We start from the raw sequence: 21,871 nt of genomic DNA, 5'->3' as shown, positions 1-21,871 counted from the left end.
CAGATACCCTAGGCTGACTCACTTTATAAACAAAAAGCTAATTCGGATGAGATGCTCTGATCTGTCCTTAGAACAAGAATATTAAACACAAACAAAATACCAAGACTTGTAGTTGAGATCACATCTATCTGTCACTGTGAAACAAAGAAAGAGGACAGCACAGGCAGACACACTGAAAAGCTCTGTGACTGCAGTGAGCGCTAATGGTGCGCAGCGAAGAGTCATGGAAAATTCCACACAGACCCAGGACTTCCCCAATCCCAGCAGGCAATAGAGGCTGACTGTAAAAACAGTCGTTCGTCCTTTTGTAAGAGACTGAAATAACTGGCCAATGCTTAGAAGTACTAGATAAAAAATATGCTAGAACCTAAACTGATCTTTTTTTTTTTCATCAAAAAATGTACAGAATGAAATAAAAGCACCATCTCCCAGCACTTTGTATGATGTATAGCAGTGCTTCTCAATCCTGGCTGCACATTATAATCACTCAGGGAGCTTTAAAAAATACAGATGCTATACTTCACATATAATCTTTAATTTTCCCACAATACAGTGAAGGAAACCGAGGCAGAGAGAGGTTAAATGGTTTGCCTGTGGTCATAAATACTAAGTAGGTGGTAGTAGCTTCTGAACCAGAAATCAGGTTAGACTAACGTTCCCCTGTAAAAGTTATCTTCTGAAATATTTTTTAATGGACAACATTTCAGAAGGCATCCATTTAACTAAACCTAATCTGTCTGGGAGTTAAGGAAACAAAGAATCCATCTGCTGATTGTTGATGAAGTCCATCATAAGCCTTTGTTACCTGAGGTAAAGAAAAAAATATCCTAAATCAAGAACAAAGTCCACTTTGTTTGTTCAGATCAGGATCCAGAAACTTTCTAAAATTTAATTTTACATACTACTCTTAATGTTTCCAATCAAGCAAAACATCTCACTTAAAAACAAACCAAACCAAACCAACAAACTACAGTTCAAGAAAATTCCTTGGGAAAAAGCCCAGGTCAGTTCACTTGAAATTTCATGGAGGAATTTTTCCCCTCTAACCAGCTGAGCTCTGTGCCTGCCCTTCTGACTACCGCCTGACTTAAAATTTCCCTTTAAAGCTGATAAACACGGTGGAAAACTGGAAGGAGAAAAAAATCTACTCTGAATTGATGGAAGTGGGTGGAGGAAGAGATCATATTCCAATGAATCTATTACTTCATGTGTCCAAGAAAAGAGAACTAAGTGTACCCTTCACACTTGCCCAAACTGTTTCACATGTCTCCATAACCTGAAGGCCAGCCTAATAACCAACCATCTGAAATTATTCGAACTACTGAGGCAGCTACGGTGTGGTAACGTATTTCAGAGAACTGCAGGGCTGGAATGGACCAGAGGTCAAGTCCCTGTTCCTCATTTTAATGAGGAAGAAACTAAGTGCTAGAGAGCTTAATATCCCACAGTGAATCAGTGATAAATAAAGTTGTAAGAGGAACGAAGAAGAGGCGCCTGGGTGGCTCAGTCATTGGGCGTCTGCCTTCAGCTCAGGTCATGATCCAGGATCCTGGGATCGAGCCCCACGTCGGGCTCCCTGCTCCGCGGGAATCCTGCTTCTCCCTCTGCCTGCTGCTCCCCTGCTTGTGTTCCCTCTCTCACTGTGTCTCTCTCTCTCTGTCAAATAAATAAATAAATAAATCCTTAAAAAAAAAAAAAAAAAGAGGAACCCAGAACTCCTGAGTCCCACTATATCAGGCTGCTTCCATAGCATATTAAGGGCAAAACAAATCAAGCAGCCCCGGAGCTCCTAATTAATTCCACAACCATTTACCAACGCAAAGATTAACTGGTTAAGGAGCCAACCCTTGAGGGACTCATGAGCTTGTGAGACACAAGGCAAGGTTAGCAGCAGAGTGTGCTTTAAAATAACATATGCATGGGAGTGTTCATTCTACAAACACTCCTTGCCCACTTAATCATGAGCTCAGCTCTTGGTTATTGGAATTCTCCAAGCACAAAGGCTATATCCAGATCTTTCAAATCTTGCTCTGTTTTTTTTGTTCCACACTCAGATATGAGAACAGGGAAAAAAGGAATGGTTATTTCTTGGTGATGCACAGATCCAGTGGGTAACTGCTTGGCTTCCCTGCTGGAATGGGTTAAGTCCGGCTAGGACTTCTCTTCTGATCCACTCTCCCTCCAGAGAGGGCCAGGATAGGAATGACCTCTATCAGTGGGCTCCTGAAGAAAGGGCAGAGATGCAGGAGAGCGACTTGCCTTATCTCCACTGAGATGACCGCGGTCATATCCCCTCATCCCAATCAAATGACACAAATTCTTTCAAGGGCAGCAATGTCATTAGACATAACTAAAAAATATGGCCTTTATCAAAATGGATGGATGAGTAAAGAGATTATAGTATATATAATGGAATATTACTCAGCCATAAAAAAGAATGAGATCTTGACAGTTGTGGCAACATGAATGGGCTTTGAGGGCATTATGCTAAGTGAAGTAAGTCAGAGAAAGATTAATACTATATGACCTCTCTCATATGTTTTACATATAAAAAAACAAGCTCACAGATAACAGAGAACAGATCAGTGGTTGCCAGAGGTGGGGTGTAGGGGATGGGAAATGAGTGAATTGTGTGTTTTTGTTTTAGTTTGAATAAACTGAATTTTTAAAATGAAAGCTTCTGTTATTACTATAGAGAGGCAGAAAAAAATATGAGATTGAATATTAGACAAGATTGCATTTCAATTCCAGCTACACCAAATATCAGTGGAGTGACTCCAGGCCAAGTGACCTTACAAACTGAGCCTCAGTTTCCCCTTTTGTAAAATGAAGATAATAACCTCTGTCTCAGGATGCTAAGAATTAAACAGATAATACATGAAACTGCTCTTTGTAGTAGCTGACAACTAGATGTTCAATAAATACTAGTTATTCCTTCTTCTCTGTGAGACAGCCACAGAATGAAATACAACCTATTTACTTTACAAAGGAGTTTCTCATGTAACAATGAGTCATCTCATCTCCACCTCCTCTCCGCCCCCAGCCCTCTGTGATAGGCAGAATTCGAAGATATTCCCCCAAGATTCTCATCCCCTGGTATACACACCCTATCCAACCCCAGGATGGTGAGTATGATGGGACAGTCGCTCCCAAGATTAGATTGTATTAGACTGTACTGCTGGCTTTAAGGAAAATTACCGAGTGGTCCTGACCTAATCAGGTGAGCTCTTAAAAGGGATGGCACTCTCCCTGATGAAAGACATTAGGAGTGTGTTATCACTTATGCATTTAATGCCAATCAGTTCTGAACACACCCTTTAATATGTGCTCTGTAATAAGCAACTGAATTCCTTTCTGTCCTTTACAGTGAACATGACGTTCAGCTTTCTCAGCAGAGGGAGCTGGAGGGACACGGCAGGCGTGGGCTGGAAGTTGGTGTGGTTGGTGTGTGAATATTCTAAGGAGCCTGCAGACTCAGGCCTGGAACACAGTCACGCTCTGATCCGGTACCCTCAGCCTGGAAACAACCTTTCTGCAGTCCTCCTGACAGGGAAACTAGAGCCCTTGCATGGCCTACATGCTCTGAAGGCCTCCCACCTGCACTGGCACAGGGAATCACACCCACGCCACGGACCGCCCGCTCTCCTGCCTGGACTCCCGAGGGTGGCCTACTGCTCGCCCACCAACTCTGAACCAACTCCAGCCTGGCCAAACCAATGCAATTATCTGCTATCAAGTGGGCTGAAACACACTTTCTCCAACCAGGTCTGATTTCCTTCCAAGGTTGTCCTTCCTTGGGTACTCTCCCTCAGCCTAGAGTACTATCCAGAGTTTCCTTATATCTTACAGTTACTCTTTTGTTGTGGTGAACAGTAATTATGTTAAACTTCCCTGTTTAACTACTGTGTGGTTTCTATCTCCTAATTGGAACCAGATTATTACAGGATGAGAAAGATTTGATACAAAAGAGATTCTCTATTGTTAGCTTTGAAGATGCAAGGGCCACATGGAAAAGAATGTGACTTCTAGGAGCTGAGAGCAGTCACCAATAGCCAGCAAGGAAAAGGGACCTCAGTCCAACAACCAGTTCAAAGGAACTGAATTCTGCCACAGCCACAGGAACTTAGAAAAGGGCCCCAAGCTCCAGATGAGAAGGTACAAACTATTTCCATTAACCTTATCCCAATCCTATCTCTATTAGGGCCCTTTCACTACCATAGGAATATGCCCTATTTTTGCCAGCTTTTCTCCATACTTTCCAGGACTTCCAGTTCAAAGTCTGTAATAATCCCCTTATCTCCCAAATTATAAAGGAAAAGAGCATAAAGTCAAAGTAAGAAAAGTATATTTTTTCATATAGCAGATAATATGCTGGGACAGGTACCTAGATTTCTCTCCCACTATAAACAGTCAAGATATCCAGCTATTTTTAACATATCCATGATAGAAGTTAAGTGGTTCTCAGACAAAAAAACTGAGTGAAGGCAAGTATTCAGAGAGGAAAACAAAGTGATTATAGGTTGCTTTCCACACCTGGAGAGCACAGACTATACCAGATGAACTTGAGCTTTTACTTTCAGACCTCCCAGGACATGGGAAACAGTAGACAAAGCCCAGGGCCCACTTAAGGTAGAGAATCTAATACAAGTTTCACATCTCATCCCCACAAAGCTGAGGTGCCAAAGGCCTATATCTCAATGTATGGATAAATCAGACAGAGCCCCTGAAGAAGAAGAATAGGAAAATCAACTGTCTGAAATATAAGCATCAAGAAGGAAGAAGAAAAACACTGCCACTGAAAATTAGCCTTAATGAAAGTTTATAACCCAAATTCATACTACATGGTTTTAAAAAAAAACACATAACAAAAAAATTTTACTTAATTTGATCCCACACTGGTGATAGCCTTTGGCACTTGGCAGAAGTAATGTAAATCTTTTCTGGAGAAGCCCACTTTCAGAGTAGACCTCAAAAAAAGTCATACGCATGGAATTATAGGGAAAATGAATAGATGGCAATGAAATAGTATAAATGCATATGGCACCATGAGTGAGAGGGACCAAAGAGAGCAAAGAGCTGATACAGAACTGCAGGGACTTCAGATACTGGAATGATCAGATATGGACTACAGATAAGCTGTCTACTATGTTTCAAGAAATGTTTGAAATATGTACAGGGAAAAATGGGGAAAGGAGGGAGGGAGGGAGGGAAATCAAAACTGTAAAAGCAGCAAAAAGACCACCTACAGAAATGAAAAATATAATACCTGAAAATAAAAAAAGGCAAGTGCTGAACTTCTGCTCTAGTAAAGCAGAATAGCTTATATCATACTCATCCTATAGTGATTATAAACTCTGAACAAAATATGAAAAATAACTATTTGATAGTACCAGAGAATGTCCAAAAGCAGGTGGAAACTGGGGGGGGGGCGGGATTCAATTCTTAAAGAAAGAAGTCACATCAGGGCACCTGGGTGGCTCAATTGGTTAAGCATCTGACTCTTGATTTCAACTCAGGTCATGATCTCAAGGTCATGAGACTGAGCCCTGTGTCAGGCTCCGCACTGGGTGTGGAGCCTGCTGGAGCCTGCTTAAGATTCTCTCTCCCCCTCTCCCCTGCCCCACTGCTTGTGCATGCACTCGTGCACTCTCAGAAAGAAAGAGAGAGAGGGAAGGAAGGAAGGGAGGGAGGGAGGGAGGGAGGGGGGAAGAAGGAAGGAAGGAAGGAAGGAAGGAAGGAAGGAAAGACAGAAGCCACACCAGTACCTTTATATAGCATTTCTCCTGAAAACACTGTTCAGTCCACGTGTGGGGCAAGATAATTGAAACTCAAGCAAAAAGCTGCAGTCTTATTGGCTTGGGTATCAAAAGATGATGCTCAGAGCTGCTAGAACAGCTAGAAATAAAAAAGGGAAATCTCAAAAAGGAGGGTGCCACAAAGGGGAGCCCCAAAGTCTGTGTATAAATTTCCCTTAACCCTTGGCTGATCCCTGAACTGTGCATGCTCTAGGAAAATGCCAAGGACTGTGGAAAACACCTGGAAGTCTGAAAGGATGAAGGGGAAATTTTAGCTGCTGCCTATCACCAGAAGAAAGAGTATTCAGAGTCTGAAGTTAGAAGGACTTGGTAAACACCTCAGATTTTCCACTGAAATCCCAGAACCAGAAGGGGCACACTTTAATGGAGAATTCATTCTAATCTAAGGGTAAAACTGACATAGATCTGCCCCAGCAAAGTATAAAACCAACTCTCCACAAGTTTAAGATGATCAATTAATAATTTGACTGTTACAACAAAATTTAACCTTTCTCAGAGGAACAAAGTAGAATCCAGAGTCTCTGTCATCTACAATATCCAGTATTTAGTAAATAATAGTCATGCCAAAAAAAAAAAAAAACGTAATCAATAATCAAGAACAAAGGAATCAACAGAATTCCACACCATTCCAAAAATAATACAGATGTTGTCATTAAAAGATAATGATTCTATAGCAGCTATTATAAATATGTTTAAAGCCTAAAAGAAAAACTAGCTACAAAGAATGAACAGATTCGAAATGTCAGAACATAAATTAAAACTACAAAAAAGAACCAAATGAAGATTCTAGAACTAAAAAGTATAATATATAAAGTAAAACTCTTTGGATGGGCTTACCAACAGATTGGAGATAGCAGAAGAAACAGTGAACCTAAAGACAGATCAACAGAAACTAATCTGAAGAAATACAAGAAAAAAATATTGGAAAAAAAAAAATCAGTCAAACATAGGTGCAACTGGAGTCTCAGGAGAAAAAGAATACAGCTGAAGAAAACAGAAGACACATAGGCTGTAATTTTCTCAAATTTGATGGAAAACATTAACTTACAGATTCATATAGCTTAGCAAACTCCAATCAGAATAAACTCAAAGTAAACTACACCTACACACATCATAGTCAAATTGCTAAAACCAAAGATAAAGAGAAAATCTTGATTATATCCAAAGGAAAAAGAATGCATAAGAAGGAACAATTATTCAGATTACAGCTGAGTTCCAGCAGAAACAATGGAGGCCAGAAGACAATGAAAAAGCATCTTTAAAGTCATCTAAAAGGGAAAAAAAATCCTGTCAACTCAGAATTCTATATCCAGAAAAACTATCCTTCAAAAATGAGCATGGAAAAAAAAGACATTTTCAGGCAAATGAAAGATGAGTGAATTTGTTATCAGCATACCTGTCTTACAACAAATACTACAGGAAGTTCTTCAGACTAAAGGGATATCAGATAAAAACTCAGACTAAGGGGATGTCAGATAGAAACTCAAATCTACAAAAATAAGGAACTCCAGAAAGGGTAAATATGTGGGCAAATATAGAAGACTTTTTCTCTTAATTTCTTTATAAGACATGATTCTTTAAAGTAAAACTTGTAACACTGCAGTGTTTTGCAACATAAATAGATGTAAAATATATCATAACCATAGCATAAATGATGTAAAGTAAATGGAATTATATTATTGCAAAGCTGTTACTATATTTTATCTGAAGTGGTTCAGTATTAACTCTAAGTACTCTATGAAAAGTTAACAATGCATATTGTAATCTCTAGAGCAACATTAAAAGAAAAATACTAAGAAGTATAGCGAAAAAAGCCCTTAGCAAAATTAAAACAGAATACTAAAAATATTTCATTAATGTAAAATGAAGCATAAAAGGAGGACAAAGGATGTTAATGAGCACTGGGTGTTATATAAGACTGATGAATCGCTGAACTCTACCTCTGAAACTAATAATACACTATATGTTAATTAATCGAATTTAAATTAAAAAAGGCATAAAAGAACAGAGGAACAAAAAACTAGATGAGACAAACAGAAAACAATTAACAAAACAGTGGACCCAAACCTAGTTATGTCAATAATTACATTAATTGGACATGAAATATCCAACTAAAAGGCAAAGGCAGTCAGAATGGACAAAAAAGACTGAGCTATATGCTGTCTGCAAAAAGGCACTTTCTAAATATAAAGACAGATATAATGAGCATAAGAAAGGTGGTATGATTATCAATATCAAAGTAAAATCAAGTCAAGGAGTTACTAAGGATAAGCAGGGATACTTTATAATGATAAAAATGTCAATTCATTGGGAAGACATAACAATCATGAATGTGCATGCTCCTTAACATAGCTTCAAAACATATAAAACAAAAATGGAAAGAATTAAAGAGAACTACAGAAAAATCCACAATAGCAGATGATTTTAACACCTTCTTTCAGTAATTACTAAAAGTAACCAAAAAACTCAATAAAGATATAGAAGATTTAACTACCTTGACCTGACATTTATAAAACACACCACACTCAACAACTGCAAAATATACAATCTTTTGAAGTGCACATGAAATGATCATCATGATAAACCATTATGCTGGGCCACAAGACAAGCCCCAATTGCATAAGACTGAAATCTTACAGAGTGTATCTTCTGATAAGAAATCTAGAAAAGCACCAAGTATTTAAAAATTAATGAAAAATACAGTGTCATCAAAATTTGTAGGCTGTGGCTAAAGCAACGCTTAGAAGGAATTTTATTGCATTAACTGCTTACATTTAAAAAACAACAAAGGTTTAAAATCATTTAAGTCTCCACTGTAAGAGGTTAGTAAAGAGCAAATTAAACCCAAATTCAGGAGAAGGAAGGAAATAAATATAATCTAAATGAATGGAAATATATACCACGTTCAGGATCAGAAGACTCAGTATTGTTAAAATGTCAGTTCTCTCCAAATTGATCTATAGATTCAACACAATGCCAACTAAAATCAACAGGCTTTTTTGGGGGTAGAAACTGACAGGATGATTCTAAAATTTATATGGCTATTTTAGAATAGCAAAATAATCTTAAAGGACAAACATGGAGGACTTCAACTTCTTGAGTTTCAATATAAAACTAAGTATTTGAGAGTGTGTTGTATTGTTATAGGGCTAGACAAAGAGATTAACAAACAGAAGAGGTCATCCTGAAATAGACTCATACATATATGGTCAAATCATTTTGAACAAAGATGCCAAAGCAGTTTAATGGAGAAAGGAAAATCTTTCCAACCAATAATGCAGCAACAACTGAATATCCGTACCAGGAAAACAAACCAACAATAAAAAAGCAAAGCTTGAACCCACCGTTCTAGTGCCTGTGACCTTTGGAAGCAGTCATGCCCAACTGCCAAAACCTCTCTAAGTGCCAACATATTGTGGAAAGCCTTCAGGTCCAAATCCTCACCCAGTAACAGGAACTTTAAGCACTCAGTTCAACAGGTCTCGTATCTTTGCTTACCTCAATTTTTCCCCCTAAACCTCCCAGGACCATCTATTATGACCCAATTCCATCCCCAGACTGCTCTGCTCATCTCACTTGACCCAACTTACACTCTTCCCTGTCTTCCAAACCAAACCCTTCCACTGTGTTCTATGTAACTTGCTTAATGATCCACCACTCACTTACACACTTCCTTCTATTCTCACACGTCCCATAGCCTCCAGAATCCCCGAGACTCTCTCAAGCAGAAGTTATTCTTATACCAGATAACCCAGGCTTTGGCAATAGGGTAACTTCTTTGCTCCCCTGTCCTACTTGCAGACAATTCTCTCTCACTCTTGTGAAAACCTGACTTCTCCTTTGGGGTGCATGCCTGCAGATTTTACTACCTTCTCATCCCTTCATACATCTTGTGAGAGTTCCTTTAAAAAAAAAAAAAAAGATTCATTTATTCATTTGAGGAGGGGAGGGGCAGAGGGAGAGGGAGAGAATTCCAAGCAGACTCCCTGCTGAGCATGGAGCCTGATGCCGGCCTCGATCTCATGATCCTGAGATCATGACCTTAGCCGAAACACTGTGTCTCATTAAACAAAATGAGACATTATATACCCCCTGATGAAAAGTATCAATACCATTTATGAAACCAACAGAGTTAGACTCTGAACCAACTGAGCCACCCAGGCGCCCCCATCATGTGGGAGTTCTAAGCTGAAAGGGTTAAAAGGCAGGAGGGCCTCGTATTTCAGGAACAAATTTAATTTGAGCTACCCACTGTTTTTCATTATTGATGCCACTACTTCCTTTTATTAGCAGACATCACCAAATGAGATAGCAGACAGAAAAAAATCACCAATCTGTGGAGACACAGAGACAAACATCCCACCTATAAAAATACATTTCCTGAAGGAGCTTCAAAGCTAGAGGTGAAGACAGAGACTAACAGCCAGCTAACAGAAGGCCAAATAAAACACATGCTTCCTCTGACCAAAGATGGGACAATTTGAACATCAACAAGGACATTAATTACGGACTGAAATACATCACATCTCTCTAAATATATCAAATCATAATGATACCAACACAAAACAAAAATCATTGTCCACCCTTAGAAGATGCTAGGGAACCCAACTGATTATTCTGAAAACAGGTAAGTAAAGAGAAAATTACACACAGAACCTAGCTTTCCTTTATGAACAGTTTTCAGTTATCTGGATAATTAAATTGTTGATGAAGTAAACATTTATGGATATATTCTACCTAATGAATATACAAATTATATATATTTGTATATATATATATTTTATATATATTTTTTTATTTATTTTATATATTTATATATATATTTGTTACATATACAAATTATATATACAATTTATATATACATATACAAATTATAGATATATAATATCATCAATGATGCCAACAACACAAATGAGACATTATGTACCCCCTGATGAGAAGTATCAATACCATTTACGAAACAAACTTACTAAAAAATCGAACCTGAATGTGACCTAGCCCCTAGATGACTACCAACTTACAGGAAATACAGAACAAAGAAGAATATGTAAAATAATACCATGGGTGTGCAATTAACAAGGACCACTCTCTGAAGAACTATGGGCCAAACAACCCAGTTTTTTCCTACTAAAATGTGGGGGAAAAGAAAAAGAAATGGAGAAGAAACCAATAAAGAGAGACTTGGGAGGCACATGTGTGGTCTTTATAAGCATCTTCATTCAAATATATTGTAAAATAAATGAGACAACTAGGGCAATTTAAATATATCTGATGATGTAAAGGAATTAACTTTTTCTGTGTGTGATAATGGTATTGTAGTTATACATGGGGAAAGAATGATCATCTTTTAGACATGTATATTGAAATTCTTACAGATGAACTCAAAATAATCTGGGGTAGAGTGGGAAAGTGTGTGGAGATGAAACATGGATTGGCCACGAGTTGATAATTTTTGAAGGTAAGTGACAGGTAGGTGGACAAATTTTTGTAAAGAGCACATAGCAGGTTTTAAAAGTTCAAAAGCAGAAAGTTAAAAAAAAAATGCTGTAATAAAGAGCATCCCAGAAACTGACCAGCTTGTGGCTACTTGGCTGGAAATCTAAGTGGAACACCTTGGGAGGTGATAATGTCCTGTGCCCAAACTGGCTCTAGAGCCAAGACCAAAACAAGGCTGGGCTCAGCTATGGATCTGCACATTCTTGGACAAGGGGGGCAAAGTTCCTACAGGCTGTGTAGGTGCTTGTGCGATGGGCAGTATTAGGGGGCTGGAGAGGTGAGTGAGGGGGACTCGTTTGGGGTCACAGAATAGGGGTCTGTGGGAATAAGTAGATGAGGGAACCACTTTTATAAGTGATTAAGGCTCTTCTGGCTCTCTGTTTACTGTCTGTCTCTCCTCACTAAAGAGGGCAGGGGAATATGTCTTATTTATTCACTGCTATATAACCAGTGCTTGGCACAAAGTAGGCTCTAAATAAATATGCTGAGTGAAGGAACTCTAGGTAAGGATCAATAAAATACATGCTACAATTGCTTGTAAGCAAACTATGCTTGTAGGTAACTCATACTTCTCTGAATTAAAATAACTTATTTTAACAAACCAATGATAGTATTACTTTATATTTTTCTTGTTTTTACAAGTTTTCACACACAGCATCTCAATTTAAAACTCACAAGACCATTCTACCATGTAATCAGGCCACATACATTCAGCTTAGAAGAACCAGGGACTCCTGCCTTTTGGTCAATATTTCCTTTTCTGTATCCCTCTGCCGGTAAGATTTACCATTAGTCAAGTACTAAAGATAAAGCATATTTTCCAAGAAGCAATTGTACCTTCACAATACTGCGCTAAATTTCTAATTTACCCTGAAGATGTAAGTTTTGTAACTCTGGGTAAGCTACATCATAATTCAACATTAAAAATTAACCTAAGACAAAAAAGAAAGTATGGAACAGTAACTAACAGGATTGTATGCTTAAGGAACAGAAGTGACCTTGTGCCTCAAAGAGGGAACCAGATGTATAACATTCAGACATTCCTCTGCTGAACTATTAAAACACAAACTGGCTGTACTGGCAGAGATCCTAATTTTTCAGAGCTCAAACAAGTTACACCCCATGAATCTAACCTTAAACCAGAACAAACTGGAAAGAGAAAAAAATTGCCATAAACTTGGGGCGCCTGGGTGGCTCAGGTCATGATCCCGGGGTCCTGGGATGGAGCCCCCATCGGGCTCCCTGCTCAGGGGGAAGCCTGCTTCTCCCTCTCCCACTCCCCCTGCTTGTGTTCGCTCTCTCGCTGTGTCTCTGTCAAATAAATAAATAAAATCTTTAAAAAAAAAGAATTGCCATAAACTGAAGGCAATCTAAAAGTCCATGAATGTATTTCAAATGTGACTTTGCTTAGGAAATCCAGTTTGGGTGTGATTTATTTCAAGAGGTATTTTCAAAAAAATATACTTACTAATGCCAAACAGTGAAGTTTTCTTTGAACTTCAAAGTTTTCTTTGAATTTCAAATTTATTATAGAATCCCGTCCCTTTGTGGAATAAAGTATTTGGGATTTCAATTCAATTCATCCATCCATGTTCCAGGCAGACATTTTGCTAAATAGGATATATGATCAGATTTCAAAGAAACAAAAGAAAAAAACCAACTTCATTTCCCCGTATGATAGCCTCCAGAAACATTTAATGTTGGAACACTGTGTGCTATCTTTATTAATACATGATGACAGTACTAACCCACCGTCAACAGAGAAGTCACCAGCATGTCTGGGACAAAGGAAAAAATCTAGACAGTAAGAGGTAAAGGCTCACAGATATTTTTCAACTGAGTCACTGAGACTCAAAGAGGTATAGTTTCCAACCATGTCCAGTTATTCATTTTATACTTGAAAATGAAAATAAGAAGCATGGGACTAGAGGCGCCTGGGTGGCTCAGATGGTTGAGCGTCTGCCTTCAGCTCAGGTCATGATCCCAGGGTCCTGGGATCGAGCCCCACATCGGGCTCCTGCCTCAGCAGGGAGCCTGCTTCTCCCTCTCCCTCTGCCTCTCTCCCTGCTCATGCTCTCTCTCTCTCTCTGTATCTCTGTGTCTCAGATGAATAAATAAAATCTTAAAAAAAAAAAGCATGTGACTCATTGGAAAGATTTGTTTTAAAAAAAAATATTATGAAAATTAAGCAAATTTCAAAGACAGTGGAGGACCAGAAAAATCACAAAACATTTCTGCCCCATCTTCTTAATCTCAAGTCATTCTTCTGCCCAGTAATTTTCTCATTTTTAAGACCCTACCACCAACCTTGCTGATCAGGCAGCAGAGATCTTCAAAGGAATAAAAACAAAGGCCTTTTTGATCACAGGACCACTCCTTGGCTCCTGGACTGAAAAAGAGCTCCCTTGTTGGGATTTCTATAGGAGACTCAGTAGAACAGACTGAAGCTCAATCACCCTTACTAAAACGAGAAATTCTTGATGATGTATGTACTTCTTTACTCTTTAGAGCTAAATACAGCTAGTATAAGAATTCTCTCCATATGCTATCTGTCAGACTTCCACTCTGGAAGCTGAGCTATATCACCTGAAAAAGTTACCCTTCTAACTAGAAAAAACAGAGTAAACAAGCCAACTGTAGAAAGTCTTACCATCTAAGCCCTAGTGTTGAGGCAGTCAAACACCATCATCATTTAGCAAAACTTCTATAGTGCATTATGATTCAACTTTAAACACTTCAAGTTCCACTCAAACAAGTGACTGAATGGCCACATACCTAAAATTCATGGTGATAACTTTTTGTCAGGGACAGATTTTGATCTATGCCAACAACTAGAATTGGCTCATCCCCACAAACCTCTTTGAAAAACTTTAGTGCAGGGGCGCCTGGGTGGCTCAGTCATTAAGCGTCTGCCTTCGGCTCAGGTCATATTCCCAGGGTCCTGGGATTGAGCCCTGCATCGGACTCCCTGCTCGGTGGGAAGCCTGCTTCTCCCTCTCCCACTCCCCCTGCTTGTGTTCCCTCTCTTGCTGTGTCTCTCTCTGTCAAATAAATAAATAAAATCTTTAAAAAAAGAAAAACTTTAGTGCAAAAGCCCCAGGATATAAGAAATTCACAGATTCCCAGTCACAAAGAGGCATGGCCTTTCATCACATGATTTTAAAACTGCTGTTTCCTATACCATGTGGGCACTAAACAAAAGCTTGGCCAACATCAACACTCTCCATATAAAGAAGCCTCAAGAAGCTACACAGTTCTCTTTAAGAAAAGAGAACCATAGGTTCTAAACTCTAAAAGGAAATCCATAAAAGGATGAAATTTTATGGTATGAAAAGTAGATCTCAATTAAAAAAAAAAAAGGAAAGAAACCTTAAGGCCTTTGAATACTTTGAAGTGGCTATCCTCTCCACAAACTGATTAATACTCAGTTTTTTTCTGGGGCTTGACTTGTTCCATTCTTCAGGGAAGGGGAGAATGTAGACAAGAACTGGAAACCTTTACAATACTTCAACTGCAGTTCTGCCATTTCTGACACTTATGAGGATTAAGAATGGTTTTCCTGGGGCGCCTGGGTGGCTCAGTTGTTAAGCGTCTGCCTTCAGCTCAGGTCATGATCCCAGCGTCCTGGGATCAAGCCCGGCACCGGGCTCTCTGCTCCACGGGAAGCCTGCTTCTCCCTCTCCCACTCCGCCTGCTTGTGTTCCTGCTCTTGCTCTCTCTCTAATAAATAAATAAAATCTTAAAAAAAAAAAAAAAGAATGGTTTTCCAAAAATATATGTTGATGAATTACTTTACATATCTTAAGATAGTTTTCAACCAACAGTTTGCACAAACTATATAATCTATTTAAATGTGTTATCATACATCGATATAGCATATGATTGCTAAAAAAATTCTTGATTACAATTCTAGCTCAACTTCTGTTCATCCAATAAACAAAAGTCATAATAAAGAATGGCTTTATTGGCTTCATAGTGATATTTAAATGAAATGAGTATGCCTAAATTCTTCACAATAGTAAAATATAAAGTAGTACAAAGGCAATTTCCAGCTAATTATAAGATTTAAATTTGTGCCAAATAATTTACACTTGCATTGCCAGAAGAACAGAGCATCTGTACAGTTTTTATGTAAATGTACTGAACAGAGAAAAAGTGTGCTCTTTTCTATCTTAGGATGCTATTTCTAGATTTACATAAGGGACCAGCTCCAATGATAAAAACTTTAAAGTTTCACAACAATCATGTTCCACGAATTTATTTTTCAATCACACACATTATAAATGCCAAGAGTAATTTCCTATTATCTTGGGAAAAAAGCTACTTACAAGAGATAGCAGCAAACTGAACAGGTTACCAGCATGGTGATGATAACTCTAAAAAAAAAAAACACCATCATTAGATAACCAGCAAACTAAGGAGACACTGTCAGATGGTTTAAGCCTCCTTCCCAAATTACAAACTGGCAAGGTCTGTGCACCAAGAAAAGGGAACTGAATCTGCTCAAACACCAAGGGACTGCAGTAATTAACATTTGTATTTGAAGGGATATGTATTGAGGCCACAGTTTAGACGGCTAATCCAAACCCGCTACAACTGAACACAAAAAGCTGCAATGACAATTAGTTTTGACATCCAAGAAACTACCTATCTGGTAGTTTTCCCTGCAATGAACTAACACTATACTTATAAAATTTTAACTTTCTAGGAGCGCCTGGCTGGCTCAGTTGGGAGAGCATGCGACTCTTCATCTTGGGGTCGTGATTGTTCAAGCCCCACGCTGGGTATAGAGATTATTAAAAATAAACTTTCTAAAAAATGTCAGAACTGCGTAGGCTTACAATGAAAATGAGATGATTCTTTAAAAAAAAAATTAAATAAATATATATGTATCTTTCCAATGCTGACCTCTCCCCATCTCTATTCCTGTCTGATAAATAGTTAAACCTAGATCTCTCATCAGCTGAATCTCAACATTTCAAAGACTGAATTCATGGTATCCTCTTCCCATTTCTCTTTCCAAAGGCTCCTCTTCCCAATATCTTACGCCCCAGAAGCTCTGTCATTTCCACCCATCTGACCCACTCCTCAAATCTGTCATCATTTTGTTCATGCCTCCTCTGCACCCTTAGTCACCAAATGCTAGCAGATTCAAAACTTTCTTCCTTCCCTTTCATCCTACTACAATCACCTCAGAGTCATCTTTCTAAAATAATTCTTTTGTCACATCACTCTGCAGCTGAACACCTTTCAATGCTCTCCATCCTCCACAGGAGTAATTTCCAAAGAGGAGGTCTCCACACCCCACAGAGTAAGCAAGACTATCTCCTAGAATGCAAGGAGCAAATATTAGAATTCCTGTTTACATTTATTTTCAATTCATCCTTTAGAAGTTACTTGTGTGTGCATGTACTTTCTGGGGTCAATACAAGCACATCATTCTCTCAGAGGATTTTCAATGAGTGTCCAGTATGTACCAGGCTCTGGGGAAAAAGGAGTAAACAAAACGGATGAAAACCACTGCTCTCGTGAAGTTTACATATTCGTGGGGGAAGACAGACAACAACAAGATGAACATTAAACAAGAACTATTTACTTAGGTACCATTAGTATGCCAGGTGGTCAGTAAGTGCTAATGGAGAAAAATAAAGCAGGAAACGAGGATAAGGGTATCCAAGGGTTGGAGGCTGTGCTTGCAATTTTAAAGAGGGCCTTCAGGAAAGGGCTTACTGAGGACGTGGCAAGCTGGCAAGACCTGAAGGTAAGGGAGTGTTCCAGACAGGGGAAAGAGCAAATGCAAAGGCTCTAGAGTACCAGGAGTTGAAAGAGCACAGAGGCCTGTGTAGCTGAGCAGAGCGAGGGGAGCCTAGTAGAAGTGAGGTCAGGGAAGGGGAAAATATAGACAAGAATTGGAAACACCTTTCAAATAGTTCAACTGTAGTTTCGCCATTTCTGACACTCATGAGGATAAAGACCAATGTCTTGGTAGCCTCTAAAGGAAAAGGGAAGCTATTTGGAGGGATCTAAGGACAGGACTGACAAAATCTGATTCAGATTCTAAGAGGACCTCTCTGCACAGTAGAAACAAACTGGGGGAAGAGAAGCAAAGGGAAAAGCTGAAAAACCAGTTTGGGGTGGGGGGAATTGCAGTAATCCGTGGACCAGGCTGGGAGCAGCAGAGGTACTGAGAACTGGTCAGACTCTGGATATATTGTGAAGGCAACATTCTTCAAAATATCTAACTTATACATTATGCTTATAATAGATAGATAAATATGCATGGGAGTTTGTGCTACAAAATTTTGACAGCTGCATAACAAAAATGTTTGATTTTTGAAGAACTACACAAACCAGTCCAGCTCCTCGCCTATAATCAGTTCCGCCGATCATCCTCACCACTGTCCACTTTCAAACAGCAACCTTCTACTCCCAAAAGCAGGGGGCCTCAATGTCCCCCCAACACATCAAGTTTACTATTCTCCATTACAAGCTTTTGCTCATTTTCCTCTGCCTCAACCCGGAATCCCTCTGTCTTCTGTCTCCCCAAAAGGCCACTTCAGAGACCTGAAACTGCACGAGGCTCTTCTGTGTAACCTGCTTACTACTTTCATATCAAAAGTTCCTCATTAAAATATGACCTCCAGCATAGCTGGCTAAGTCGGAAGAGTGTGGGACTCTTGATCTCCGGGGTCGTGAGTTCAAGCCCCACACTGGAGATAGAGATGACTTAAAAAAAATAAACAAACCTAAACAAAAATAAATGAAATATCCCCTCCAAATATGCCACTTAGTTGTTGCAGGCTGAAGTGTCTGAGGTGAAGTATCATGTTGAATGCAATTTACTTTCAAACGGTTTAGCAAAATACGTATGTGTGTATTTACACACATACACACACATTCACATATATTACAGATATAAAGCAAATATGAATATGTTAACAATTATTATACCTAAGTGGTGGAATACAGCACTCTTACTATTCTTTCTGCCTTTCTGTATGTTTGAAAATGTTCTGTATGCTTGAAAAAATTGGAGCTGACTGAACTCCCTGTGAGCTAGCTCCATCCCCTCATCCCCTCCCCCACATCTACCCCTAAAGGAGCCACTGTGAAAAAAAAAAACAGAAGGTTTTAGAGCATCTGTGGATTCCTAAAGAGACGGAAGTCATGAAAAACATGAATGGTCAGGAAAGCTGACTCCAAACACAAACTTGCTTTTGTTTGGCCCATCTTCAGTTGTAGAAAAGGATGAGAGCAAGGGGTTTGCTTTAGGTTACACAGAGATTTTTCTGCATTCTCATGTTCTTTTTTTTTTTTTTTTTTTTAAAGATTTTATTTATTTATTTGACAGAGAGAGACACAGCGAGAGAGGGAACACAAGCAGGGGGAGTGGGAGAGGGAGAAGCAGGCTCCCCGCTGAGCCGGGAGCCCGATGCGGGGCTCGATCCCAGGACCCTGGGATCATGACCTGAGCCGAAGGCAGACGCTTAACGACTGAGCCACCCAGGCGCCCCTGCATTCTCATGTTCATGTGATGAGGGAGCAGAAGGCTAGCTGAGGACAAAGCAGAAGCCGGCATCCTGCAGCTTGCCCCCCCCGCCCCCCCCACTCCTGGGTAGGACAAGTGTGATGTTCTTCCAGGAAGCTCCCACCTATCTTAAAGGTAATGCCTTGGCGCGCGGGGGGGGGGGGGGGCGCGGGGGTGCCAACCTTAACTTGACAAAGGCAAGGCCTCCGGTCTCTCGTCGGTCCTCTTTAGAATATGAAAGTTCTTTTGAAACCTCCCTTTTCCTTACCTCCTAGAACTCCCAAGTATATAATCAGCCACCCCTCACAACCCCGAGGCAGCAGCTCTTTCTGCCCACGGGTCCTGTCTCCGTGCTTTAATAAAACCACCTTTTTACACCAAAGACGTCTCAAGAATTCTTTCTTGGCCGTTGCCTCCAGACCCCACCCCACCGAATCTCACCTATATTCCAAAACCACATCACATGGGTCTGGCAGGGAAAAGGATTTAACATCAAAGTGTCTCTTCTTCCCTTGCCACATAGCACCTTTACTTATCTCCTTAATGAAGACATTTTTAATCTTTCAAATCAGAAATGCTTTGATTAAAAATTCACCTAGTCCTTGAAGCAATTAAGTTCCTTCAAGTATTAAAAAACAAACTCTTTCGCAGCCTTTCAGGAAATAAAGGGGAACTAGTATTAATTCAATACTAATACTTCCTTCCATCTTACAATGAGGAAATGGGAACACTGAAAAGTTAACTGAATTGTCCAAGGTCACAAGGATCATCCAGCTAGGAGCAGCGTTTCTCAAAGTGTAATACAGTAACTCCTAGTAGACACTTTGTGTTTTAAGAACTGCTCAATCCTGCCAAGAGCAGGAAATACAAGGATTGGGGTGGAGGCTGTGAATTAGACCCCGCTAACCTATCACCAGCAGGTTAAACCTGAATCAGGACACTAGAGCTGGAAACTGAGTAGTCCGTGTACTATAGGAGCCATTTCATTACCCTGGATAACAGCAGTGGCATCAAGTCCCAAGGCTGGGCATGATGGGTCCCAAATGGGGGTCTTTAAGAAAGCAGTGGTCCATGTTACCAGCGCATTAATAAACGCTTTTCTGAGTATTTAGACTGGAAAGGCAGACAGTAGGGTAATGAAATAGTTGAAGACAGAAACACAACAAACTACTTTGTTGTTCTCTAACTCCAGTAGGAGAAACAAGTCTAAGAAATTAAATTTGGTTAATACAACTGTTTTAATAACCCTAGAACTCCAACACTGTGCATCCTCTATTGTAGTCTGGAGAGTCTATAACTGAGGTTATTGTTGGGGGGGGGACCCAATGCTACCAAATGATAGAAATTCATCTACCATTTTTCCTTTTTAAACAAACTGTGATTTACTTTCAGCTAGAAAGAAGTACCAAGTCTAATACAAGTCTATTCCAGACAGCAAAAGGGGTTTGGGTCACAAAATATTAAGGAAGTAATAGCATTTTCTTTCCCTTAATAAAGGCAATAGAATTATCCATTCAACGGGTATTTACTGAATGCCCACTAGGCATGCAAAGCACTGGAAAGCCACCAATGTGTTTCAAAGAATAAAGCAAGAGATGCTGTTCTGGCCAAGCTCTGACTTCAGCCTAAGTTTCATTCCACATGATCTTGGGCTGAGAAAAAATGACTAAAAAGCAAAAGAGGAACCAGAAAGAGGGTGTTCCAAAGCTCCTTTGAAGACAAGGCTCTCTATACTACGACAGAAAAGATCTACTTACAAAACTGATAAAGCTCTATTTAACAAAAAAGTCTAGGGGAAAAGTCTTAGTCAATCATTCTAAGAAGTTGGTGCAACTCACAAGCGCAGGAGCGCCCTCCAAAAGGTATGACGCAGGGGTTTCTAAACAATACCTCCCGCTCTTTGGTAATTAACCTCGCTTTAGATCAGGCCCTACCTGGCGCCCACTAGATGCAAGGCCTGGGCTCCATGCTGCTACACAAGCTTGTGTCGGGTGCAACTGCGACAACACGTGAGACACAGAAGACAATTTCTGTTTTATCTGATACTTCCAAGTTTAGGCCTCATCTGAGTGGAGGGCAGGGCTAAAGGGGCCAAAGTCGTCTAGGGGCAAACCACAACTTCTCCCTCAGTCGGTATAAACCCATTTCCTATGCACCCTCCCGAGACAGGCCCGTAATGAGAAAAAAACTCCCCTGTAGCCCAGTCCCAAGGAGGGTCCGTTGGGAGTCACCCTCCTCACCCTCGCACTGGGGAACCCTGAAGCTGCCGCGATAAGAGGTCGGGGGCGCTGTAGGAGGTTGGGGCCTGACTCTGGAGTCCGGGGCCGCCCCGCAAGGTCTCTGACCGGTGGAGGTCGCCCCCTCCCCCGCCCGGCCCGGCCGGTCCTCACCGCGCTCTCCTCCCAAGGCGGGCCTGGCGCACTTACCCCCGGTTGGGACCCTTAGGAATGAACCAGGGCACGCAGAAGCCGACGAAGCCCCAGAACACGCTCATTACGATGAGAGGCACCGTGAGGCCGCTATACGCCATAGCTGCCGCCGGAGCTACCAGCCCCTGCCCAGCCGCCTCACTTTGGTCCCACCCGGAAGTGTCAACACCGGGCCGCGTGACCAGCGCGCGCAAAGACCCGCCTCTCGCGCCCCACGTGACCCGCGCGCCGGACTCAGCCCCTCCCTAAATCCCGCGTACTTTGCACATGGACCACAGTTTCCGTGCATAGCCGTGTGTCCTTACCTGGAATTACCTCCTGATTTCTTCATTAAGCAGAATGGATTCCTGGATTAAATGGGAAGTTTGACCAATAACCTTTAACATTATGTACCAACTTTTCAAACATAATTCCAAACTTTCACCTAGCCAGTAATATAGGAAACTAGATGGTCATCTTTGTGCTCATACTGCTCTCCCAAAATAGCCTAAGCAGAAATTCTAACGTCCTTAAGTTCCAGTCCAAGCGCTGGCTTCTCCAAGACCTATTTCATTATGTTAGTGTGTCTCTTGTGGCCGTATATTTTAACCAACCCTATTGGA

At 40.3% G+C, this 21,871-nt stretch overlaps 1 protein-coding gene across 1 annotated transcript in view; it reads right to left on the bottom strand.

The window, feature by feature from the left end:
• ATP6V0E1 (ATPase H+ transporting V0 subunit e1) overlaps positions 1-21,451 on the bottom strand; it is a 31,519-nt gene extending 10,068 nt beyond the window's left edge. The window contains exons 1-2 of the mRNA XM_035014450.1: positions 21,267-21,451; positions 15,641-15,688 (exon numbers count right to left, since the gene is read on the bottom strand). Coding sequence (XP_034870341.1) covers positions 15,641-15,688; positions 21,267-21,370 — 152 coding nt within the window. The 5' untranslated portion in view covers positions 21,371-21,451. The remainder of the gene's footprint in view (positions 1-15,640; positions 15,689-21,266) is intronic.
• Positions 21,452-21,871: the final 420 nt, after the last annotated feature.

The sequence above is a fragment of the Mirounga leonina genome, unplaced genomic scaffold, assembly GCF_011800145.1.
Source record: "Mirounga leonina isolate KUSES-001 unplaced genomic scaffold, KU_Mleo_1.0 Mir_104, whole genome shotgun sequence".
NCBI lineage: Eukaryota > Metazoa > Chordata > Mammalia > Carnivora > Phocidae > Mirounga > Mirounga leonina.
Note: the sequence above shows the minus strand (reverse complement) of the source record. Positions and strands in the feature narration are given on the sequence as shown.